The sequence below is a fragment of the Armigeres subalbatus genome, chromosome 3 (genome assembly GCF_024139115.2).
Source record: "Armigeres subalbatus isolate Guangzhou_Male chromosome 3, GZ_Asu_2, whole genome shotgun sequence".
NCBI classification, from domain to species: domain Eukaryota; kingdom Metazoa; phylum Arthropoda; class Insecta; order Diptera; family Culicidae; genus Armigeres; species Armigeres subalbatus.
In genome coordinates this window covers 222,948,253-222,975,182 of record NC_085141.1, presented here as the reverse complement: position 1 = coordinate 222,975,182, position 26,930 = coordinate 222,948,253, and the positions used below count along the sequence as shown (strand labels likewise).

The window sequence follows — 26,930 nt, the reverse complement described above, 5'->3', positions numbered from 1 at the left end:
GTATCTTGTCTCTTTCTAGCTTTGTCACCTCGTAATTTTGGAGCGGCGTATTTCGGTTTTCAGTTGTTTGATGTAACTGTAAATGTATCAGCATGTAGATTGCGAGTAAGCACACGCCGGTGATACTTTTTCAAAATCAGATTTGTTGTATTTTACGAACGATCTCCTTTGCAATCTTTGCAACACAACTCAACCCGAATAGAAAATACAATAGAATTACATTAAAATATCATGAAATTACAATACATTTTATTTATGAACAATCAATTCTATTGTTCTTCTATTGTACCAATTAATTTTCCTTATTGTTGTTCCAATAAACGTACAATAAAATCTATTGACAGAAAAATGTGGACAATAGAATTATAATAAATTCTATTGTAATTGCAAAAATTTGTTCGAGAAATAAACGATTTTTTTGTTGTTACGGTAACTAACAACCCCTATTTTCTATTGTAAAACATCCATTTACAATAGGATTTATGGTGGAAAACAATATTCTTAATTGTTATTCTATTGTGAGCAACAATAGAGTTTATTGTATATACAATTAAATTTATCGTATTGTTACAATAATTTCTATTGTAATTCTATTGTAATTCTATTGGCCCTAGCAAGTTAAGTAACAAAAAATTCGGGAATTGTTCTGTATTTGTTTTAGGCTTTTGTGGAAAGTTAAATTTTAAATTTAATATTTATTGATTATCGAATTGTGACACCCCTCGTTGCCTCGTGACAGCAGAATTTGCGCGTGTATGAGTGCAACACTTCGCATATGACAGCAGTGCGTGGGATAATAACAATAATGCTGTCCAATGAGCAGCTCGAAGTAGCTCGAAGTTGTTCTCGTCCTGCTCGCTCTTTTTTGACAACAAACGGACATGAGATGGATGGGAATAACATCGAGCTACTTCGAGCTGCTCATTGGACAGCACTAATAATGAATCAAAATCAACCGAGTAATCGTCTTCGTTCTTCAAAAACTGATTATCAAGTTTCGCGAACCAAATTGAAATGTGCAACAAATTGTGCTGATTAAGGCTCCCAAACCAGTTTAATTCTTCCCATCCGATTGGGAGGCAAGTAAAGTGATTACAATTCGGGCGCGGGAATGTTGCGTATCGCGACGGAATCAATTTTTCATCATGCGGAGAAAGTCGTCGGTTTCGAAGTTTTGAATGGGTGAAAATGGCGAAGAAAAAATTGCGATTCTGGTTTCCGGAATAAAATGGGACAGATAGTGTAATTGTCTGAGATTTTGATGCAGATAATGTTAAACATATGAACCGAAATTCGAAAAAAAAGTATCAACCTGGATTAACGTAGAGGCATTTTGCGGAATAGAAATAAAAATCCCCCGAACTCGCTGGTTGGCGCAGTGCAGGAGCGGGAGGAAAAGGTGGTGCTTGTGTAATCGTACGAATGTTATATACGAAGTGCGCCTAAGATGAGAGTTCCAGCCGTAGGAAATCTGCTTACCAGATGTATCCTTATCTTGCTTCTGTTGCTGTTTAGTGATTGTACAAATTTAACGAGTAGCTTTAGTAATAGCAGTAATAATGTTAACGTTAGCAGTGCAGGCGGCCCAGGAGGAATTGGCCAAAATGTGAGCCCTAGCAAGTTAAGTAACATAACTAGTGCTGCTGATGTTGATCCAGGTCACAGTGTCAGCAAAAGGAATTGTTGTGATAGTGAACAACAAAGCAGCAATCAAAAGCGAGCTATTCCGCAGCGGATTGTGGTTGAATTCGCGACAAATGTGGTCCAAAACGAGTACATAGTTCAATTTGATGGATATTATAAGCGAGCGGCCAGGGAGAAACACATCCAATCGGCACTTAATGGATCTAAGGTGAGAATTCTTTTGGCACATGTATGGAATATGCTTTTCTGCCGCTTCAATGGATATGTACTGCCGTGAATCGCTTATTTGTCCCATATGAATAGATCTATTCGTGATTGGAGGTTGTTTTGAAGGTTTTGATTAAAATATGTGGATGAATGATGCAAGCGATTTTGATTATCTGTGCATTTACGCATTACCATAACGGTGTCGTTCTCGTCTTTTGTTAAGTATTTTGCTGATAACGAGCTAACCTCAGATGACTGACTATCTAATATGAAGAATTAAGTTATCTGAAGTGCTCACGTAGCTACGAAGTCCAGTTTTAACCAGAATAATTACAATGCTGCAGTCATCAAACGTAGCAACACAAAATATGTGTTAGGGCGAATCAAATATGACGTCCACTACTTTTTAAGATTTTTAGACCCCCACCCTCCTCTGTCACGCTTTGTGTTCTGTTCTGATAATAACAAATCATAAACTTTTTCGTCGTAATTAAATCATAGCATATAGGTACATAAGGGGGAAAGCCCGTTTGGCATAATGTGTAAGGTCAATTAGCGTATCGGCCATTTGGCACAACGACTATTTGATTTAATGTCTTCAACAAAAAACGTGAAGCATGAATATGATTTCATTTTTAGAAGTGTGTTTTTCTTAGTTTACTGCCGTAGAAAGAAAACTACTTAATGCTTTGACAGTTGAATAGATAATGAAATAAAATAGTTTTGAATTCCAGCCACAAAAATATTGATATGAACATCAAAAATTTTGAAAAAAATATTTTATCACTGTAGGAATTGAGACGGGTATGATAAATTAAATATAAACAGAATAAGAGGGCATATACATTGGACATGAGTGCCAGATGTGTGAGTGACAGATGAGCGGAGTTAGCTTCAGTTTTGTGATGTATTTCGCGGGAAGCAGTAGTGCTTCGGAGCTGCTGCGTATCCAGCAGCAGCTGGAGACGGCTGATTCGGATGCAGCCGTCTCCTAAGGACACGACAATGGCTCGACAATCACTTTGTCTGTTTTTTACCACTGGAGGGCAAGTGAAAATTTTCCTACACTGAATGCATGTCTCTATTTCTTCAAACACAAATAATTTTTATTGAGCGTATATGAAGCGTATATTTGCCTGGCACGGCAAATGCTGGGTAAAGCGTACCATTGGTACTTCGCGTACCTGAAGGAATAAAATAGACCCTTAGCCTCTTACCCAGCAACTCCTATCCCTACCTCCCCGTGGTGCTGGCCGGGATACGAGCAACCTTAGGGAAGATCGGGTAACCAACCCCGGTGGGAACTATGGTCGTATGCTGACAGGGAAGGGGGGGTTTGCTCCTCTTCGGAGGTGCAAATCTTATTGAGCGTCTGTTCTCCATGTTAGGGGCGGCTGATCATCATCCGAGTGCCAGCGAGGGACTCTAAGTGAAACTGTGCACCATGGTCCACCGGAAATAAGGAGGAATGGTCCTCCGGAAATTTAGGGGGTTTGGTGTCAGGCCCTGCAAGTCAGCCAAAAAAAACTTACGCAACGAACAATCAACAAGAGAGTACGGACCGGAACCATCGACGAAGACCACTGCGACGAAAAGGGACTAGCGATTGGAAACTCGGTTCGTGGAACTGCAAATCTCTCAGCTTCATCGGGAGCACACGCATACTCGCCGATGTGCTCAAGGACCGTGGATTCGGCATCGTAGCGCTGCAGGAGGTTTGTTGGAAGGGATCAATGGTGCGAACGTTTAGAGGTAATCATACCATCTACCAGAGCTGTGGTAACACACATGAGCTGGGAACAGCTTTCATAGTGATGGGCGATATGCAAAGGCGCGTCATCGGGTGGTGGCCGATCAACGAGAGAATGTGCAGGTTGAGGATCAAAGGCCGGTTCTTCAACTTCAGCATAATCAACGTCCATAGCCTACACTCCGGAAGCACTGATGATGATAAGGACGCATTCTACGCGCAGCTGGAACGTGAGTACGACAGCTGCCCAAGCCACGACGTCAAAATCATCATAGGAGATTTGAACGCTCAGGTTGGCCAAGAGGAGGAGTTTAGACCGACTATTGGAAAGTTCAGCGCTCACCGGCTGACGAACGAAAACGGCCTACGACTAATTGATTTCGCCGCCTCCAATAATATGGCCATTCGCAGCACCTACTTCCAACACAGCCTCCCGTATCGGTACACCTGGAGATCACCACTGCAGACAGAATCACAAATCGACCACGTTCTGATTGATGGACGGCACTTCTCCGACATTATCGACGTCAGGACATATCGTGGCGTTAACATCGACTCTGACCACTATCTGGTGATGGTTAAACTGCGCCCAAAACTATCCGTCATCAACAATGTTCGGTACCGACGACCGCCGCGGTACGACCTAGAGCGACTGAAGCAACCAGATGTCGCCACTGCATACGCGCAGCATCTCGAGGCAGCGTTGCCGGAAGAGGGTGAGCTCGATGGGGCCCCTCTTGAGGACTGCTGGAATACAGTTAAAGCAGCCATTAACGACGCAGCAGAGAACAACGTCGGGTATGTGGGACGAAGTCGACGGAACGATTGGTTCGACGAAGAGTGCAGACAGATTCTGGAGGATAAGGATGCAGCGCGGGCGGTCGCGCTGCAGCAAGGTACCCGGCAGAACGTGGAACGTTATAGACGAAGCGGAGACAGCAGACTCGCCTTTATCAGGAGAAGAAACGCCGCCTGGAAGAAGCGGAGTGTGAGGAGATGGAACAGCTGTGCCGTTCTCAAGAAACACGCAAGCTCTACCAGAGAAGCTCAACGCATCCCGCAAAGGCTTCGTGCCGCGAGCCAAAATGTGCCGGGATAAGGATGGGAGCATCTTGACGGACGAACGTGTGGTGATCGAAAGGTGGAAGCAGCACTACGAGGAACATTTGAATGGCGCTGAGAGTACAGGCAGTGAAAGTCAAGGCAGCGGAGGAGATGACTACGTCAGTTCAGCGGACGATGGAAGCCAACCAGCCCCCACCTTGAGGGAAGTTAAGGATGCCATTCAACAGCTAAAGACCAATAAAGCAGCTGGTAAGGATGGTATCGGAGCTGAGCCCATCAAGATGGCCCCGGAAAAGCTGGCCACCTGCCTGCACAAACTGATAGTCAGAATCTGGGAAACCGAACAGCTACCGGAGGAGTGAAAGGAAGGGGTTATATGCCCCATCTACAAGAAAGGCGACAAGCTGGAGTGTGAGAACTTTCGAGCGATCACCATCCTTAATGCCGCCTACAAAGTGATATCCCAGATCATCTTCTGTCGTCTGTCACCATTAGTGAATGAGTTCGTGGGAAGTTATCAAGCCGGCTTCGTTGACGGCCGCTCGACAACGGACCAGATCTTTACTGTACGGCAAATCCTTCAAAAGTGCCGTGAATACCAGGTCCCAACGAACGCACCATCTGTTCGTGGATTTCAAGGCGGCATACGACAGTATAGACCGCGTAGAGCTATGGAAAATTATGGACGAGAACAGCTTCCCTGGGAAGCTTACCAAACTGATCAAAGCAACGGTGGATGGTGTGCAAAACTGTGTGAATATTTCGGGCGAACACTCCAGTTCGTTCGAATCGCGCCGGGGACTAAGACAAGGTGATGGACTTTCGTGCCTGTTGTTCAACATTGCGCTAGAAGGTACGGATGCGGAGAGCCGGGTGTAACAGCCGGGGTACGATTTTTAACAGATCCAGTCAATTTATTTGTTTCGTGGATGACATGGACATTGTCAGCCGAACATTTGCAAAGGTGGCAGAACTGTATACCCGCCTGAAACGTGAAGCAACAAAAGTTGGACTGGTGGTGAATGCGTCAAAGACAAAGTACATGCTTGTGGGCGGAACCGAGCGCGACAGGGCCCGCCTGGGAAGCAGTGTTACGATAGACGGGGATACCTTCGAGGTGGTCGAGGAATTCGTCTACCTCGGATCCTTGCTAACGGCTGATAACAATGTTAGTCGTGAAATACGAAGGCGCATCATCTGTGGAAGTCGGGCCTACTACGGGCTCCAGAAGAAACTGCGGTCAAAAAGATTCGCCACCGCACCAAATGTGTCATGTACAAGACGCTAATAAGACCGGTTGTCCTCTACGGACATGAAGCATGGACAATGCTCGAGGAGGACTTGCAAGCACTCGGAGTATTCGAGAGACGGGTGCTCTGGACCATCTTTGGCGGTGTGCAAGAAGACGGTGTGTGGCGGCGAAGAATGAACCATGAGCTCGCCCAACTCTGCGGTGAACCCAGTATCCAGAAGGTAGCTAAAGCCGGAAGGGTACGATGGGCAGGACATGTTGCAAGAATGCCGGACAGCAATCCTGCAAAGATGGTGTTCGCTTCCGATCCGGCAGGTACGAGACGGCGTGGAGCGCAGCGAGCGAGATGGGTAGACCAGGTGCAAAACGACTTGGCGAGCGTGGGGCGTATCCGAGGATGGAGAGATGCGGCCTCGAACCGTGTATTGTGGCGTCAAATTGTTGATTCAGTGTTATCTGTTTAGATGTAAATTAAATAAATGAGTGGAGGAACTAAGCACGCCCCAACACTATTCAATCGTTTATAATTTAAAGATACCTCATTCCACTAACCTTACGGATTAATTCCAAACGAAAGAGTTCCTCTTTGATGTGAATGTTTCACCTAAAATGAGTCCTCCAAGTTTTGGTACACTGCTCCCATAGTTGCGGTAATTTTTATTTTGCGTTCCTATAGTTGCGAATCCCATTGTTTTCTAATGGAGCTCGCAACTATAGGAACACTACCGCAACTATTGGTGCAAAGGTGATAAAATAATAAAGTAATATAGTGATATTTACCGATCTATAACGAATTTCACGTCTTAAACTTGTTGTTTTGAGTTATGGTATGTCAATAAATCGATCAACGGAGCAGGTTGCTGCGTTAAAACCGGAGTTGTTGTGTAAAGTGCACTACCGCAACTATTGGTACACCCACAACTATCGGACCGTTCACCCTAGATGGTTTGCTTTTGCACAAGATTTGCGTTACATGTGTCGCTACACTAGTCACCATCTACTATGACTCTCCGAAGGTTCCTTAAATAATTTCCAAAAAATCAATCCGTTCAATAATTTCTCCATTGCATCAGCAAACGAAAAGAATTGCACTTTTCATATGCTGTTGCCGACCACTTTGACCAACGCAGCAAGTAACCCGGGTAGAAGAAAACAGCAAAATAATATCAAATTTTACTATTAATATATGAATAACTGAATAGCAAAATATGATATTAGTTTGTTTGATATAGTTGCTAAAATAGCAAAAATAATAACAGACATTGCTCTAGAAAATAACTCATAAATAACTGATTTTGCTATTATAATAACAAACCAATAGCAAAATATTTGAAGAAAAGAAAATATCAAAATCAGTTATTATTGATATGTTGAAAATGCAAATGATAAATGAATAACAAACTTTGCTATGATTGCAAAATTTGTTCTTTATTTGTTGTTCTGCTCCTTTTTACAATAACATATAAATAACTAATTTTACTATTATAACAAAATTTGTTGTTGGGATGCTATTTTATGTTATTATTAAATAACATAGGAATAACTAAATCTGATATCATAGCAAAATTTGTTATTATTATGATGTTTGTTTGTTATTCACCTCTACCCGGGAATATGCTCCGGTCGAAACACTACACCATCACCGGGTCATCGTGCGTGGTGCTGGTTTGTTCTATGCCCAAGCGATGAACTTTGTTAAAAACTTAAAAATCACTCTTATAAAGTTTTAAAAAAAAGTTCTATGCCCCGCAATAGCGGAGACAGAAAAATCAAATCATTTCAATAATATTCAATTCAATAATACTCGGGTACTTATTCAAAAGGACGTATGTGATTTTGTAAACAAAGATTCAAACGTCGATTTGTCCAATCTGATGGCCCTCCCACGCAAACCAACGCCACCAACAGGTAGCCGAAGGCTTCCCCTACCTGTCTATTGTGATGGTTTGCGTGGGAGTGCTATCAGATTGGACAAATCGACGTTCGAATCTTTGTTTACAAAATCACATACGTCCTTTTGAATAAGTACCCGAGAATAATCAATTTCACTACATCAAGCATAATTTTTCATAACGACGTATGTAACAAAAGTAAACAAAACGGGGTTTTTAATACAACGTGACAATCACACGCGGCTTTATATAATACGCATCGATTTTACTGATTTCAGATCTTAAAATTCTTTAATTCAACCTTTTTGCGAATCGACGTATGTAAAAATTTCTATTTTTGAAGTCTCACTGTTACATACGTCGCTTTAACATATGGGAACTAAGAACGACCTATGTAACAAAAAAAGCAAAACAAAACAAAACTGCAGTTGCGTCAATCGTGCACTCACGCTAACTTGAAACAACCCAGTGGCCGGGTCGTTTGTACCCGGATTTTTTCGATGTTAGCAGTTGTCAAAATCTGGGTATGTCAACAAAATGGATCTGAGTCAGACGAACCCGAAATCTGGGTAACTGGGCACTTAAACATTTTCGGATACAGCAACATGGCGTCGACTGGCGTCGAAGTCTCATGCTTGAATAAAATGTTCGGGTTTTGCACTGAATGCAACAAGAAACAGGTAAGAATAGTTAAATTTATCATGGTGGAGCATTGTCAGCACAGCTGGCAAATGAAATGGGTTGGGAAAATTGTTTTGTTCAACTTTTTTACACAATAATAATTTTCTGCAGCGGGTACCGGTGGGTACCGGTTACCCAAATTTTTTCGCTTGTACGGTAACCCAGAGTCAAGGTACCCTTACCCAGATTAGAGTAACCACGGTTTTGCCGAATCTGGGTCACTTTGACATAATTTTGGGTAGATCCAGGTTAGCGTGTAGCATACCGGTGTATGTATAATTTTATCGTTTTTCACAGTGAATTTGAATGAACTGAGCTTTGCTGTGAAGCACGCTTATTACGTGTCATGTAATGATGCATGCCAGCGGAAAAAAGTATTGAGAAAAGATTTAGTTTTAAAACAGTTTTAGAAAAAGTTTTGCCAACTTTCTGCAAAGGATTTCTCGAATCCTCATAAATGTTACATACGTCGTTATGAAAAATTATGCTTGACATATTCTATGTTGGCCATATATAGGGTGACCATATGAAAATTTTCCAAAGGAGGACAATTCCTTCAAATCGTGCCAAAAAGGAGGACATTTGGTTGAAAAAGGAGGACATGTGCAAGAAATTACTAAACCGAAAATTTCCTGTATTTGATATTATATTTACTGTTTTTTCGGGGCGTCAAGTGAAATACGACATACAAAATTATTAAAATAACTAGTTGACCCAGCAGACGTTGTCCTGCATAGTAGGCGAAAATGCGCGTTGTAAACTTACCATGCGAAATTTCCCGTCGGAAACGATAACGAAAATATCTGCTGAAAAAAACGAAAAAAAATCTATTCAGCCGTTTTCGAGTTATATACGAACACAGACCATTTCTTTTTCATTATATAGAAAATAAAGAAAGAACGAACTCACCATCTTTATAGTGAGATTCTATTAAACAAGCTTCAACCTATCTGTATAATGGTACACAAATGTTCGGTGTATCAATATGCTGGGCATTTATTTTAGGCAGCAATGCACAGATTTTAAGAAAAAAATCAAAAATATTATTATTATATAAATTTATATTATTATAATTTTTTTCGAATGACATCGCATACATCGCAACGTTGAGCAATAAACAACAGTTACTGATTGTATATTACTTAAGACACCCAAAAGACCAGCGGAGATTATTCCTTGAATACCAACAAGTTCATGGCATGTGAATGCACCTAATGCACGGCGTACATCATGACCACGATGCTTTCAATAGTTGTTCGTGGAAATTCAAATATGTTTTCAGGCTGGATACAACTTTGGAGATTTTCATGACGATTTTGCAGATTTGCGGGGTATTATAAATAAATTTTGGAACTTTATGATTGATTAGAGAACATCGTTGATTAGGGACTATATTTTTGCATCCATCTTTGCAATGGGGTCATAAATTTGAGTCCCATGTTTCCTCCAACACATTTTATCAAGCTCTTTTAGTGGAATGTCTTTACCTGTTATGGGATCGTTGCGGTGGAATTAATTAAAATAGTACTCGACTTATGACAGGTGACCATTTTTAGATTTCTTTAGACTTATTTTGAGGACACGTACCATGTGTTTCGATCGAAATAAGTTTTAATCATTCAATGTATGCTTTCTCGCAGCACATCTTGAGAAGCATTTGAATTATTTCATTCATAGCCCATTATTCACAATTTCGTGGAATTATCAAACTATTACTTCAAAAGAATTCAAAACATCTTCTAATACACTCATCTAATGTTTGGTATATTAACAGTGATTTGGAAAGGGTTTTAAGTAGGAAAGGAATTAAACGTAAGTGTATATTTACAACCGTATGTTTTACTTGCGAATGGATCTTTGTTATAATATTTTTTTCAGCGATAACAAGAAAAAAAAAACTCCGGAAATTAATGTCTAGCATTGTTAATTGTTCCCTCAAAATGTACAAAAGGAGGACATTTCAGCCCAAAAGGAGGACATCCAATTTGTATCGAAAAAGGAGGACATGTCCTCCTTTAGGATACCATATGGTCACCCTAGCCATATAGGTGAAGGGATGCATTGTCCGTGCCGCTAGAGATGTCGCAAATTAATCGATTACTTCGATTAATCGATTCATCGTTGTGATAATCGATTAATTTTGAATCGATTATTACCAAACAATTAATCGATTCAATAATCGACAGGAATCGAGAGTAATCGATTAATCAGGATTTTACGACATCATAAGGATGTCGCAGTTGGATTGATTTCCTCGATTAATCGATTCATCGTTGTGATAATCGATTAATTTGGGATCGATTTATATCCAACGATTAATCGATTCAGTAAGCGACGAGGATCGAGAGTAATCGTTTAGTTACTAATCGATTAATCGAAATTTTACGACATCTCTACGTGCCGCACGCCTGCGTTGCGTAATCGTCTACGGCTGCATATTGTCTATCCGAAATAAATTTATACCGCTTTTTATACCGAAGTTGGGTTCTTCCCCAGATACAGGCAACTTTCCCAACTTCGGAAGTAGTGCGCTGGATTCGCCTAAAGATGCGCTAAACAACGCATCAATTAGTTTGACAAATAAAACTTCGGAAGAAAGTTCGGTTCGGAAGTCCCGACTTCCGAATTCTAACTTGGTGCTACGCCGACAATAGCAATTGGCGTGGCGTTTCCTATTCGATTTGTAGCTGCTTAAGTGCTTACACTGAAAAAGAGAAATACCGATATACCTACACAGAAAAAATAAAGTTCATAAAAAAGTTTAAAAAAACTCAACTTTGAGTACGAAGTTCAAATTTTTAACTCAACAGTAGGTAGTTTTCTCACTTCCTCTCATGAATGATATTGTGCTTCCAGTTGAAAACCGAAGTGAGCTCTCGCGACGATTGAGTTTTTCCTTATTTCCTGATGTCGCAACTGCATCGCGATTAGTGCGCATCTATGCCACCGCCGTGCGCCATGATGCGCACTAGTCACGACGTAGTTGCGACAAAAAGAAACTGGAGAAAACTCGATTGTCGCGAGAGCTCACTTCGGTTTTCAACTGGAAGTACAATATTATAAACGAAGAGAGCTGCATCGACCCAACGTGTGCTGTTCCGTGGAAGAAGCCAATTTTGAGTTGTTTTCACCATAGTCTCGAGTGAGTGAAAATAATATAAATTTGAGTTGGTGAAACTTCATAGTGGGTGAAAATTCAACACGGGAGTAAAGGCAAAGTACTCACCGGGTTTTTTCGCATTTCACTTATTTTTGGCTTCTTCCACGCAAGGGCGGATTTGAGTGAAAGGAACCGTAAAGGGAGTTGTTTTGCGGTTTCGTGTATTCACGTGTGGAGTCAAGTAACAGATACGGAAGAGCTCGGTGTCGAAATACGTATCTGTAAAGTTACAACCAAGTGGTGGAATTGAATTGGATAGTACTAACTCGTCTTATGACTAGTGATATATTTACGTGATCCATCTTTTCATCTTACAGGTCAAAAACTGGCACATCCAACCGCGATCGAATCCGATCAGTGACTTCCCGAGCGACTTCGATGTCATCACTCTGGAAGAGGATCCCAAGTCGCAAATCGATGGAATCGATTTGCTTAGATCGCACCCATCGATCAAGTCCATTTCGCCACAACGGATGGTGCACCGGACGCTGAAGTATGTTCCCATCGAAGTCACTCCCGATGAGGCAGAGCTGGCAGATGACGCTGCAAATGATGATGAAGTGTCTGATGCTCGTCAGGAAGAAGAAGATGATGAAGAAGTTATCGAGTTCATCGAGAAATTCAAAAACTTCAAAAGAAAGCTATCGACCGACGTGAATGAGCTGAACGATAGTAGACCGGATGTCAATCATCAGATCACCCCACCAGTGGGGTCCGCCAATCGCCATACGAATCGACGCTTACTTAGAGCGATTCCGAGACAGATAACCTCCTTGCTGAAAGGAGACGTGCTGTGGGGTATGGGAATTACGGGAAAAGGAGTGAAAGTGGCTGTTTTCGACACTGGTCTTTCAAAGAATCATCCTCATTTCAAGTCGGTTAAGGAACGGACGAATTGGACCAATGAAAAAACCTTAGATGACGGAGTTAGTCACGGAACATTTGTAGCGGGTATCATAGCTTCCTCTAAGGAATGCCTTGGATTTGCACCCGACTCCGAGTTGCACATTTTCCGAGTGTTCACCAACAATCAAGTTTCCTACACGTCGTGGTTTCTGGACGCTTTCAATTATGCTATTTTGAAGAAGATAAATGTTCTCAATCTAAGCATTGGCGGACCCGATTTCTTAGATCAACCGTTTGTAGATAAGGTTCTAGAATTATCGGCAAATAAGGTGATCATGGTGTCTGCGATTGGTAACGATGGTCCACTGTACGGAACTTTGAACAACCCCGGAGATCAGATGGATGTGATCGGCGTTGGCGGGATGGATTATAACGATAACATTGCAAAGTTCAGTTCACGAGGAATGACCACTTGGGAACTTCCAAACGGTTACGGACGAATGAAGCCAGACATCGTTACTTACGGAAGTCAAGTGAAAGGAAGTAACCTCAATGGTGGTTGTAAATCGCTATCAGGAACTTCTGTAGCGTCTCCGGTAGTGGCAGGTGCAGTTACTCTATTGGCAAGCGGGGTGATCAACCGACTGGATATTGTTAATCCTGCTTCGATGAAGCAAGCATTGATTGAAGGCGCTCAACGTCTTACGGAGAACAACATGTTCGAGCAAGGCCACGGAAAGTTGAATATCTTGAAGAGTATGAAGATATTGTCGACTTATAAACCGAAAGTCACTCTATCACCTGCTTACCTGGACTTCACAGAAGACTACATGTGGCCCTACACAACGCAAAGCTTGTTCTATACAAGTGCACCGGTTATAGCAAATATAACAATTTTAAACGGAATGGGTGTGATCGGTAGGGTGATCAACAATCCAACGTGGCATCCCTACACTAATGAGAATGGCCAAATGTTAAACATTTCGATTTCGCATTCTGAACAACTTTGGCCGTGGTCTGGCTGGATGGCGATTCACATTGGAGTCAACGTTCTGGGACGAAGCTTTGAAGGTTTGGCTCAGGGTCACATCACTCTGACCGTTCAAAGTCCGGCTGGTCCAGGGGAAAACGAACCACGGAACGGGACCATCAGCTTCCCGATCAAGGTAAAAATCATTCCACAACCTCCGCGACACAAACGAATCTTGTGGGATCAGTACCATAGTTTGAGGTATCCACCAGGATATCTCCCGCGGGACAATCTGAAAATAAAATCCGATCCTCTCGATTGGCGCGCTGACCATATTCACACCAACTTCAAGGATATGTATACTCACCTCCGAAATGCTGGATATTACGTTGAGGTTCTTGGAGCCCCCTACACATGTTTCAATGCCAGTTTTTACGGAACTCTTTTGTTAGTTGACCCGGAGGAGGAATATTTCCACGAAGAGATTATAAAACTAAAGAACGATATTTTAGAGCGCGATTTGAGCGTAATTGTGTTTGCTGATTGGTATAACACAACCGTCATGAGAAAGATTAAATTCTATGACGAGAACACCCGCCAATGGTGGATGCCCGACACAGGCGGGGCAAACATCCCTGCCTTGAATGAACTGTTGCGAGACTTCGACATCGTACTTGGAGATAAAGTATCGGAGGGATATTTTGATATGCGAGATCATCGCATGTACTACGCTTCAGGAAGTAATATAATAAAGTTTCCTACTGGGAACAACACGATTTTAATCGAGAGAGACTTGTTCGACCAAGGTTTGGACATCCTTTCGCCCGACGAAAAACGACAGAAAACTCGAGCGAAAACTGCCATTCTAGGCTTGCTGCAAACGGACCACACTTACTCCAAAGTGCAACCAGCGACACCGAACCCGGACCTCATCAATAATTTTAATTTAGAAATGGACGTGGATCGGAGCGAAGAGCGCCAAATAGATCGCGATTCAATTATCAACAAACGAATTCTACTCAATGCCAAATCGTTTGCCGACGACGACGATGTCCCCAACGAGGGAGGAGAACAACGCCAAGACTTCGAAACGAATCCGGATTTCGATAGTTTGAAGAATTTGGAAGACGAAGAACAAGACGACATACAGAAGATACAGCATCCGGAAGAGATTAGTCAGCTACTGCTGGAGAAGAAGCAGAATTTTACCGGCGAGAAGATAATAATGGTAGAAGTGCCTCAAACTTTGCTGAAGCTGCAGCCAGAACAGTCAAAGATGATCAAATCGAACGACAGTGCTGCCAGTGGAAAGGAAAACCGCAAGATGGGTGGTCGAATCGCTGTGTATGGTGACTCCAATTGTCTGGATTCGACCCACCTGGATAAGCCGTGCTTTTGGTTGCTGGATTCGCTACTGGAGTACACGATGACGTCGCATGTGACTAACCTGCTGAGGGATCTGAACAGCACTCGTCACAGTGAGGTCATAACGGGTAAGTTGACTGAATTTGTGTTACTAGTTTAATCTATTTCACCCGTTTCTATATGATACAGACACCAAACCACCCGCTCGTTTAGCGAACAACAACCTGCACCTGTACTCCAAAGTCCTAGGACCGGGTAATGAGAAACGCGAATTGCCGCGGTGCCAACAAATCAAGTGGGAGCATCCCATCTCGCTGAACATGTCCTCCATCAGTGGGTACGGGTTAAACGAACGATTGATGTTACAACAGCAGCAAGAACTGCAGCAACAGCAGGCTCAGCAAGGGATGTTCGGTAACGAAATCGACAACAGTGTAAACCTATTTCGAAAATTAGAAAGTCAAAAAGGTGAGGTATGTAGTTTTTGTTCTGGTTTTGGGTGCTTGAAATGTTTGCATGCATGAGAAATAGCATCTTTATTATCTCTATTCAACAACTGTACTATAAGGTATTCAGTAACTTTAGCTTATCTTAATCCTGATTCAAGGATTAGGTGAGATAATTTGTAAGATTAAAAAAAAATTACCTTGTATTTTTTAGTGCTATTTCGTGTACGTACCGTCGTCGGGGTGACAATGGGTAAAATGGGGGTGAGAATGGGTCACTTTTTCAAGTTCTTAGAATTCAGGGTGTCCATCCAGTCGGGAAAACAGGGAATCCCATTCGACTGGGAAAAAACCGGGAATAATCCTGGAAATCATCCAACCAACTGGGAAATTCAATATAAGTGACAACCATTCCTTGTCATAGTTATGATCTGATTTATTTTATAATTCTTCAGTAACTATTATTGCGGGACCGATTGCAATTTGGGCGTAACTTATTTTTTAAACAAATACCGTGGAAGCACCATATCTGACGCAGGTCCAAGCTTGGCGCACTTTCATATCAAATGATTCATAAAACTTATTTTCGCCAAACATATATCGCCATAATGCGTCAAATTTTCGCTTTCTTAGCCACAATGCTCATTTTTTCGCACAAAATGACTTGTGAGCATATTTGACGCCTACCATCAACCAGCTGAGCATTATGAGTAAGCTTTCCCTTTTAAGCTAAACATTGCAACATTCGAACGCATTTTTGAACCCAAAATGTTCTGCGTCAAGAATGAAGAATGAAGAATGAAGAATGAAGAAAAAGGAAGAAAGTAGAAAGGAGAAAAAAGACGGAACAAGACAGAAGGAAAAAATATGAAAGATTGAAGAAAAAACACAAAAAAAGGAAAAAAGAAAAAAAAAGAAAAGTAAGATAAAAATGGAAGAAGGAATAATGAAGAAGCAAGAAGAATTATGAAGGAAGAAAGAGAAAGGAAGAACAATGAAGAAAATAAGAACTGGAAGAAGGTAAAAGACAGAAGAAGGAAAAGGGAAAGAAAGAAGAAGGAAAAGGGAAAGAAAGAAAAAACAGGACGAAATAGGAAAGAAAGATGAAGAAACAAGGGACAAGGAAGAAGAAAGAAAATAAAGTGGAAGAAAAGACGAAAGAAAGAAAAGAAAAAAGGTTGAAAGAAAGAAGAAAGAAGAAGGTAGAATGAAAAAAGAATAGAGAAAAACGAATAAGGAAAAAGGAAGAAGAAACTAGCAAAAGGAAGAAGGTAGAGAAAAGAAGACAGAAAGGAAAAAACAAGGAATTGAAAGAAGGAAGAAAGAAGAAAAAACAAGGAAAAGGAAAAAGGAGGAAATAAGATAGCAAAAGGAAAGAATGAAGAAAGAAGAAGAAGAACAAAAAAATGAAGGAAGAAGAAACCAGAAAAAAGAAGTTGGAAAAAGAAAGAAGGAACAAGGAAGGCACAAGAAGGAAGAAGGAAATAGGAACAAGGAAGGAGGAATAAAGAGGAAAGAACTATGGAAGAAGAACTAAGAAGAAAGATAGAAAAAAAGGAAGAAATAAACAGGAAGAAGGAACTAGGAAAGGTTGCTCTTCTTCAACCTTTCCTAGTAAGAAAAAAGGAAGAAAAAATGGAATAAAAAAGAAGGAAGGAAAAAAGTGAGAAAGAAGTAGGAAGAAAGCAGGAAGAATAAAGAAGGAAAAAGAAGAGATAAAAATAAAGAATAAAAAATAAAACATAAGAAAGTAATATTGGCAAAAATCAAAAACCAAATACAAGAACCAAGAACCACAGAGAAACAGACGTCTCACTCAACACATGATCCATCGTTCACCTTTTTAACGGTTGATTCAATTTGGGCGACAATGTTCTCGTAACGATTATTTTGATTGCATTTTTTTCTAAGTGAGACGTCTGTTTCTCTGTGCAAGAACCTTTACCTCAATTTTTTTTAGCTGTATTGGCGATTTGGCGTTGCAAGAAAAAAAAAAGAAGCAGAATGTCGTGCATTCGAAAAATTAGCACGTGAAAGGATAGGAAGACAATTTTGAAATACTTTAAAAAAAATCTAGAAGTAATTTAATATAAAACGGTTATCAGCGCGGGTTTAGAATTATTTTGCACTGCGTAATAGATGTATAATTTAGATTTCCAGATTTTATGTTTGATGTTTCGTTTTATTCACAGTATTAAACATTTCCAACCCCGTACTAATAACCGTTTTTAAATAAATTACTTATAGAATTTTCGAGAAGTCTTTTAAAATGTTCTTCCTATTTTTTCCCGTGCTAATTTTTCGAATGCGCGACATTCTGCTTCTTCTTTTTCTTGCAACGCCAAATCGCCAAAAGACTAAAAAATAAGACAAAAAAATAAATTCCGTATAGAAATGGAAACAAGAAATCGCAAGAAGGTTTCGGATTATTTTAGTTTGTGCCCCTATTAACGTCATATGTGAATTCTTTCACTAAAATTGGTTCCTCACGATTTTTTAGCCTTTCGAGTTTCAGCCTTTTGTTATTTCAGCCTTATGTAAGATTTTTACTTTTTCAGCCTTCCGTGTTCAGCCTTATTAGTTTTCAGCTTTTCGTGGAAGACGTTATATTCAAATTATGTTTCAATTATCGTATGAATGTTTCTGCAGTATACACGATGTTTCGATCTCCGGAACGCCGAATTGTGCCAAGAGCTTAGTTTTTGTCTCCGAAGCTTTTGACAGTGGTTCCCTTAAATGTTGTTGTGAAAATTGTGGTTTATTATTACGTTTTGGTCAAAAATATCTCGTTTGTTCGTTTTCCTATGCCTACTACATTTTTACAACAATGCATCGTCTACTTTGAGCGTGGTTACAGCGACACTTTAGGAGTTAACTTTCGGAAATCAGTATGGCGAAAAGCATCCAAAGTTTAATATCTCAAAAATAAGCACCTTAATCGAAAAAAAATTTAAGCGTAGTAGCGGACACCTTCCCACATAACTGGTTTTTCGTTATTCATGTTGGTCGCGGTTTTGTTTTTGCAGTAGCGGATTTCATTTTGTTAGTCGTGAATTTCGCGGATTGAAATTTGCTAAGCTTGTAGCAGCCCTGTAATTTAAAAGGAGTGTCAGGAGCAATTTCCAGGAATAACTTGAAATCTGTGGCAATTCCAAGTCAATTTACCAACAGGTTAAACGTTAGATTATCGTCGTGATATAACTCTTAAAAATAAACGTTTGAAGGAATTTCTTTTATACAATTGCTAATGATTCTTTCCAGAAGTATTGGACAATTGGTTTCTTAACGAAACTTATTAATAAGTTTCATAACGAACTAACGTGTGCATTAAAAATAGGGCATTGCAAAGGCAAAAAACAGATAATTGCTTTTTATTTGATATTAATTGATGACACCATAGGAGGGCATTTTTTTTACCCGCATTCAAATAGCGAGTGAAGTTTCATGAGGGCAATGTTTCCATTTTTTATATGGAGTTTTTTGGCTCGTGCAATCGTCTATGTTCATGTTCGCCAGGTACTTTTCATTGTTTGGCACTTTTTTACTTTTACTTATGGATCCTGTACACCTCCGGTGGTGCAAAGGGCCGACTTGAAAGATCTCCATCCTGAGCGTTGCCCGGCTGTCGCTTTAACCTGTTGCCAGGTTAGATTTCGGTCGACTTCTTTTATTTCTTTATTGAGGCTTTGCCGCCATGAGCCTCTGGGTCTGCCTTTGCTGCGATTGCCTGCCATTGTTTGGCAGCTTGCACCGAACTCCCTGCCAAGCACACGCAGCGAGGTAGCTACTTTTCCCTTGGTTTTCCTCTTCAACTTGCTTTAGAGCTTCTTGGTGGTCGTTGGCTGTCCGGAACCGGGCTTTCTTTCGATGCTCTGATTGTTGTCTAATAGTGCCAAGATGTTGTAGATGCCGGAACGGGCGTATTCGGCGTCCACAAGTGCCGTGTTACGGCGGGACGCCGTTCTTTGAACGCGCATACTTCTGAACAGAGTTGTTTCACTGTTTTGCCATGTTGGTTGGAGTTCGACTGATAGAGCTGCCCAATTTTGTCTGCTGACTCATGGGTTACTATGATTGATACTGCATTAATGCACACGTTACTACAAAAGTTTACAAAAAAAAATCCTCCAGTAGCAATCAGTTTAACTTTTGAATTAGAAAGATTTTACAGACTTTACTGTTGAGTAAATTGAACATTTTTTTTTAAATTGTGTATTTCAAAATGGTGTAATTATTGGTGCTTGTTTCATGTTTTGATGGTCGTGAGCTCGATTCTTGAGAAAATATAGCCAAATTTTCCGATTTTTCGCGATCGCGGCGGTCGTAACCTCTTCGTGCTAGTTCACCACAGAAGTGATCCACAGTGAAGGTCTTCCGAGCTCTGGAGCAGAATAAACTACAGGCGTTACCTGTAGGGACCAAGCCATCATTGCTGACACCCTAGCTGAATACTTTCAAGATCTCTCATCCTTCGGGCGCTATCCCGCTCGTTTGTTGAGCCGGCACCCTGCACCAGAACAGGCAATCAAGCATTTCGTAGTGCCTCACGACCCGACGAAGGTTTTCAACCGTCCCTTCCCCATGGAGCAACTAGAATTCGCCCTACTATGAGCTGGGTTACCCAATGCTTAAAGGGCTTCCTCCCAGCGGGAAAGCAGCACTCCTGCAAGAAATGAACAAATCAGTTTGCATTTTGCCGTCGTTCTAGTCGGAAGAGCGAAAAGTTTTCTACGCGTGATTATAGGTACGGTAGGTACCGAACAGAAGTTTTTTGCCTTTTGTGTGCTCAGTTTGGGTCAATTCGTTCGTTGTTCGCATGATGCTTGCGAATACAGTGCAATTCCGATTTCCGCTCTTCGCTCCCCGTCCGACATGGGCTGAGATAGCGGGTTTTGTTAAACAGTTGGACACTGATGTAACGCTAATGGACACTGTTTACAAAACGTCTGAAGACAGATCTTTGTGCGTGAAATTTACTTCGACGGATGCCATGCAGGACGCGTTACGTAATAATCGCGAACCACGGAGGTTTTGTTATTGGAGCGGAAAGACTGTGGAAGTCCGAATGATTGTTGCGGGAAGTAACATACGGTATGTTAGGGTGTTTGATCTTCCACCAGAAATACCGGATAAGGATCTATCTTCGGTACTCGGACAATACGGTACGGTGGAGTATTCAGTGCGAGAAAAATTTCCCGTGGATTTGGGCCTCGACCACTTGTACACGGGTGTACGAGGTGTCTTTATAGACGTGAAAAGTGAAATACCGCCGTCGCTGGAAATTGAAAATCCTAGAGGGGAGATTTTTTATGATGATCTGAAGAACAAATTTTTCGAGTGCCAAAAGGAAGGACATCGCAAAGATGCATTTCCTTTGCGAAATAAACGGATGACCAAGAAATCGGCAATCACGTTTGCCGGAATAGTTAACGGATGCCGGACAATGAAGAAGGTATTGATGAGGAAGCCATTGAGGAAGAAACGATCGAAATTCTGAATGAAGCGATGCAGCAATCTGTGGGAGAAGAAAAAGAAGAAGAAGGACAGGAAAAGAACAGGATCCAACGAAAATAGTATTTAAAAATAAAATATAATAATAGATCAGTTGTGGTACGAGCGCAAAAGAATTCTTAATTACACAGAGAAAAAAGAGAAAATGTTGCGGGAATATGCGGAGGAACAACGGAAGAAGAAAGAGGAGGATCTGAGAGAACAAGCAAAGTACGCAGCTCGCAAAAAACCGCGAAAAAATGTATTGTAATTATGACACTTTAGTTATTTAATATGTTTCTCGGCTCCGTAGAGTTTTATATAAAACAAATGAGCCTCAAATAAACGAATTAAAAAAAAAGAAAGAACAAAGTGGCTGGAGGCAACATTTCCTGAAGGCTGGAAACACAGTTACGTAATCCCCATACCTAAAGGTACCGGTTCCGTCAACGAGGTCGGCAACTACCGCCCAATCGCCTTGACCAGTTGTGTGGCAAAGGTGATGGAGAGATTGGTGAACCGCAGACTGACGGACCACTTTGTACAGCACAAACGACTGGACTTCAGACCTGAAGGTATGCTTTCCGGCCTGGCCTTGGCACTGGGACGTACCTGGCTTCCCTTGGCCAGTTCTTGGACGACTGCTTGAAGAATGGCGAGCATGTTAAGCTTGCATCCCTTGATCTGGCGAAAGCCTACAATCAGGCGAGGATCACGGGGTCCTGGAGAAACTCAAGAAATGGGCCATTACTGGAAATATGCTGGCTTTTCTGCGGAACTTCCTAGATGGACGAACGAGCCAGGTGCTGGTGGGAAACCACAAGTCCAAAGTGGTGCAGGAAGAAACCGGGGTCCCGCAATGATCGGCGATCGCGGTTACGTTGTTCTTCGTGGCGATGAGCGTCTGCTTGGTGCTTCCAAAAGGGATTTTTTTCTAGTTTACGCTGATGATATTCTCCTGTTCGTCACCGGTAAGCACCCCAGGAGCATTAAAAGGAAACATGAACAGCAGCGGTGACAGCAGTCGCCAGTTGAGCCCAAGATGTAGGTTCCGACGTTGCAGCAGGTAAGTGTGCCAGGCTTCACATCTTTGACTTGAGGCATACACCACCGCGTGAGCCCATCAAAATCGCAGGTAACCCGATCCCTTCTAAGAAGACCCTAAAAGTTCTTGGATTGACACTCGACCGGTACCTAACATTCCGACCTCACATCGAAAGGATTAGAGAGGCATGTAGGACTCGAATCAATCTACTACGGGCAACCACAAATAAACGAACCAGGAGTGACTGAGACATACGGAGGCGTGTGGCGAACGCTATTATCAATATTCGCCTATTGTATGGATCGGAGATCACGAGCAGGGCCTTCGACGAAATGGTGCAAAAACTCTCCCCGATTTATAACGTGGCCATCCGGACCATCTCTGGGCTTCTTCCATCAACTCCAGTTCTTGCAGCCTGCGCGGAAACCGGAGTATTACCATTCCGATCCAAACTAGCAGCGACAATCGGATGCAGAGCAGTTGGATTCCTGGAACGTACATGTGGAAATGGGCAAGCTTGCTTCCTGCAAACACGAGCAAACCTTCCTCTAAAGGCGGTGGCTAAATCTAAGCTTCCGAGTAGGACCGGGAAGCTGGAAGGCCAAAGCCCCAATCATCGACTGGGCAATCAAGGTGCAGCTGCGGAAGGGTACCAACCCGACACGAGCCAAAGCAGTCTTTTGTGAAAGGATCCGACAGAAATACCAAGACGCGGACATTCGGTACTCTGACGGATCTAAGGCTAATAGCCGGCTTCGGATGGGCCACTCCAGGCTGAGCAAGGACTTCTCCGGCCAGGGCCCGTTCCACCGGATGTGCGACACCTGTCAAGTAAGGAACAGCAGCGAGCATGTACTGTGTGAGAGCCCCCTCTATGAGGCCCCTAGGTCGCGGTACCCGATTGATAGTATCAGGGATGCACTATCCGACGACCCGGCATACGAGACAGTACTCACCCGCTTCTTGAAAGATGCAGACATCTACAAGGACATTTAACAAGAACCCCCGGATCACACACACACGACCCACGCTAACGAAAAAAGGACATAGAAATACACTGGTAACAACGAAGTTACTACAATGTACACCGAACAAAGTAAACGAACTAGGACAATGGCACGGATAAAGGTAAACACCTAACATGGACCCACCACGGATTAAAAGATATTGACCAGGCACGAAACAACGGACTTACTGAAAATGAAAGTGACTGCCAGCGAAGGTTGAGTCCTTCCGGCCCCTCCAGAGGCTGAAAGCCTCTTTAATAAAGAAGGAAAAAAAATTGGTTCTTGTTTTGGAGTAAATACTGTAGGAATGTTGTGCAGGTTTTATATTGAACAAATTTTACCTCATATGGATTTTTCATTATACACTTCTGGCGGAATTCTCTCGAGAATCTTTGGAGGATATTTGAAGGAACATTCAGAGGTACTTCTGGGAGAAATTGTACGAAAAAATCTTTTAGATCATAGATGGATTTTAGTTCAGTAATCAGTAGAGGAACATTTAAGTTGAATTATACCTTGAAGAATTAAGAGTAAAAATTGTAAGTATAAATCGCTTCAAGAAAAACTTGGTTAAATTTTTTGAGCAACTTCTGTATACCGTGAAGTACCCTAATTTCTCGCACTTAAGACAAAGTTAAAACCACAGACAAACAGACGTAACAGCTAGAAGAATTTGTTTTAAAAGCCCTGCTATTCTATTTTACCACCACCTAACGTGCTTGTTGTACGAAACAAAGTTTAGTACGACAATGTCAACAGAAGGCGCTAGGGTGAGATATCAAATACAAAGGTATACGATGCGCGCGCCCCTGGATGTGAAACTCACAAGCAGTTGAATTTAAAATAACCGTTGAGCTCATGGTCGATGGGAATTTCCTCAGTGTTACGTCTGTTTGTCTGTGTTAAAACGTTCATAGAAAAACGTTGCAAAAAAGAAAAATGTTTGTAGAACAGATTAAATGTACCTGAGAGCAAGAAAACTAAATTATAAGAGACCTTTTTGAAGAATTTTGTGATCCGACCTCCAGTCTTTTGGTAAAAGCGTTAACCCATTCTCACTCCCTAGACCCATTGTCACCCCCGATGACGATATATCCTTTTTTAAATTTTAAGAAATTTACTGCTTATCAAATGTGTTGTAATGTAAACTTGAATTTGGTTTGACGAATAACTAATGTCGCATTATTATTTCCTGTGTGTGTTTTTTTAATTCGCTATACATTTTTGATGGTGAGGCTAAGCTCTTATTCGCTATTTCATTGTATACACCCGTTCTCATCGATGGGACTCGAACCCATGACCCTACAGTACGCTAGACTGGTGCTTTAACCAACTAAGCTACGAAGGACCTCCGTCGGCCTTCGCAACCTAGCGGCTACTGAACGAGCTCGAGATTCCCAAATTGGACGCATAGTCAAATCACTCGCAATCCATTTATCAAGCCAATACTTCCACATGTGTATTGTACACGTCCACATTAGAGGAGCGTGAGTATTTAGAATGTCTGGCGGCTATACACATTCTTCATCAGCAACGGTACTGATCAAGTGAGGTTGTGTAAGCTATTTGCCAGTCGGTCGTCAAGCTCAGACCCGACCGCATTGCGTAGGCAAGAGCACGCAACTCAAGTTCTCATGTTTACGACCAATACTTTCGAATGAATCCGGATCGTTTGAATCATTTCTCCGAATGATTTTACTAGCGTAAACAAGAATGCGCATAAACTTTCGTCGTGTATGTTTTTAATACATGACGTTTACATTAATGATGAATTCTGATAAAAGTTAGTTATTCTGAAGATTTTATGCCATTAAATAATGTTTATGCTCATTGATTTACTGGTTGGCGAGTACAACATAGTGGATAGGGGGAATGACGGCTTTGGCAGGTTTTGTTCTATTATTGGCAGGGGGGTTTTTTATGACTGACTAGGCACATCATTTGCATATCAAAGAATATTGTGGCCAAATTTCATAAAATGTGGTCGACAAAAACCCCTCTGCCAATAATAAAACAAAACCTGCCAAAGCCGTGTTTCCCCCTACTACTTATCTATTGTTTTTTTAAAGTTTACATCCTTCTTTTGCTTTATATGTTCCATCATTTTCCTTTCTTTGCTTCCTAATATTTTTTATTGTCATCTGGTCAACTATCCTTCTAACTTATATATTAATTTATTCCTCACAGCAACAATAATAAGCGCTAATGACGAGCCAGACGTTCCAGGATGGCGCAACAAGAAAACCGACAAAATTCCACCGAATGCACCGAACAGCTTTATCAACCCATCAGCTGGACGCCCCTCAGTGGCTTCCATTGGGGTAAAAGTACCGGCCGGTTTGGCTGGACAGAATCAACCGAAAGACCAACAACAAGAACAACAACAACAAAGTCATCAACAGCAGCAACAGCATCAACAGAACCAACAACGCCACGATGGAAATCCGAATGATCTGTACGGAAGTAACGACTTTGCATTGAGTCGTGATGCGAGCTCAGGTTTTACCTTAAGCTCCAACTGGTTCGTTACGGTTTCTGGTGTGGTGATCTTGCTAGCCCTACTCAACTGGATAAGAAAAACGAAAGGACTAACAATCAAGCGACGATGTAACTACTTATTCAAGAAGATAGGCTTTTGAGTCGGAAGGGCCGATACTTGGGATGGGATTGGGATGCAGAAGCATAGTTAGGTGACTAATTGTTATTTTGCCGGATTAAACTAAGCCTAAGTTCACGTATAGCGGGATAAACCCAAAGATTTTATTTTCTGCATTGTTTGGTCATCTTAAGATGCCTTAAGAAATAATAAAAAAAGAACTACTAGCAATTTATGATAGGCGCGTTATGTGATGTTTAATTTAAGTGCGAAAAGCAGATTACTATCCATGTTTGGGTAGTTGTGAAGTGTAGTTATCAAGATCAAAAGAGATATATTTTACATACATTATGTAGAACTGTCTCATTAGATGATTCTGGATTGTACTAATGAAAATACAGTACTGTCTATTTTTATATAAAAGAAATCTGCGGTTCAGAATATTGTTATTATAAATCCGAAATTTTCCAAGGTGGGGTAGGTAGGCCACAGTTGTCATGCTGCATAGGGAATGTCGAGATGAGGAGGGAAGATTAGGATAGCGCGTGAGAAGAATGACAAAAAACGGCCTGTTCGCAAGTATGTGCTGAGGTTCTTTGACTGGTGACGTGAGGTGTCACTCACTGTCGTCCCGGCCCTGCATTTGAATCGGGAGACGGGGCCTTCCTACCTCCAACGTTTAGCAAGTATGATCAGCGGCCTAAGCGTGTCTCAAATTCAAGTGTACAACTGCATCGCGATAATAAAAGCAACAGACATTACCGCCTACTATCAAAACTCCAGAACACTTCCCAGCCAAATGTTTAGTCACGATTACGAAGTATTTCGTTGCGATCGGAATCAACACAACAGCAGGAAGTCTACTGGCGGCGGTGACTTGATTGCCGTGCGTTCTTGAATCAAAGCAAAACCAGTGGAAAGCGATTCTTGGAAGAGTCTCGAACAAGTCTGGGTATCAATCGAGATGAGTGACCGAAGACTGTTACTGTGCTCGTTGTATATCCTTCCTGATCTGGTACGTGACATACTACTCATCGATACTTACTGCCAGTCAGTCTTCGCCGTCTTATAAACGGCCACATCGACTGACGAAGTGCTTGTCCTGGGCGATTTCAATCTGACTGGTGTCTCTTGGAAGCAGTCCCACAGTGGTTTCTTTTACCCTGATCCAGAAATTCGATCCTGCATGCTGGTGCTGTCAGCCTTTTGGATAACTACAGCTCAGCCACTCTTAGCCAAATTACCAGCATTGTGAATGAAAACGGTCGCACTTTGGACCTATGCTTCGTAAGCAGACAGGACAATGCACCGCTCATCTTGCCAGCACCTTGCGCACTGGTCAAAAATGCTGCTCATCACCCTCCACTACTTATCAGCATCGAATACAGTCACGTGCACGACTTTATCGAACGTACTGCGCCCGTGTCATATGATTTTAAGAAAGTCGACCACTTAAGTATTACAGATGTATTATCGAGTATCGATTGGGGAAATGTTCTTAATACGCATAATGT

General features: G+C 41.7%; 1 protein-coding gene across 3 annotated transcripts; it reads left to right on the top strand.

The window, feature by feature from the left end:
• Positions 1 to 926: 926 nt before the first annotated feature.
• On the top strand, positions 927 to 25,843 carry LOC134220204 (membrane-bound transcription factor site-1 protease). Of its 3 annotated transcripts, none has more exons than XM_062699189.1 (4): positions 927 to 1,852; positions 11,969 to 14,960; positions 15,022 to 15,305; positions 25,008 to 25,149. In XM_062699189.1, the coding sequence occupies exons 1-4, from the start codon at positions 1,448 to 1,450 to the stop codon at positions 25,014 to 25,016; spliced, it is 3,690 nt and encodes a 1,229-aa protein (XP_062555173.1). In that variant the 5' UTR covers positions 927 to 1,447; the 3' UTR covers positions 25,017 to 25,149. The 3 variants fall into 3 exon arrangements, with proteins under 3 accessions (XP_062555173.1, XP_062555171.1, XP_062555174.1); XM_062699187.1 differs by having other exon boundaries at positions 928 to 1,852; positions 15,022 to 15,300; positions 25,008 to 25,843; XM_062699190.1 differs by lacking the exon at positions 927 to 1,852 and adding an exon at positions 11,834 to 11,909 and having other exon boundaries at positions 15,022 to 15,300; positions 25,008 to 25,843.
• Positions 25,844 to 26,930: the final 1,087 nt, after the last annotated feature.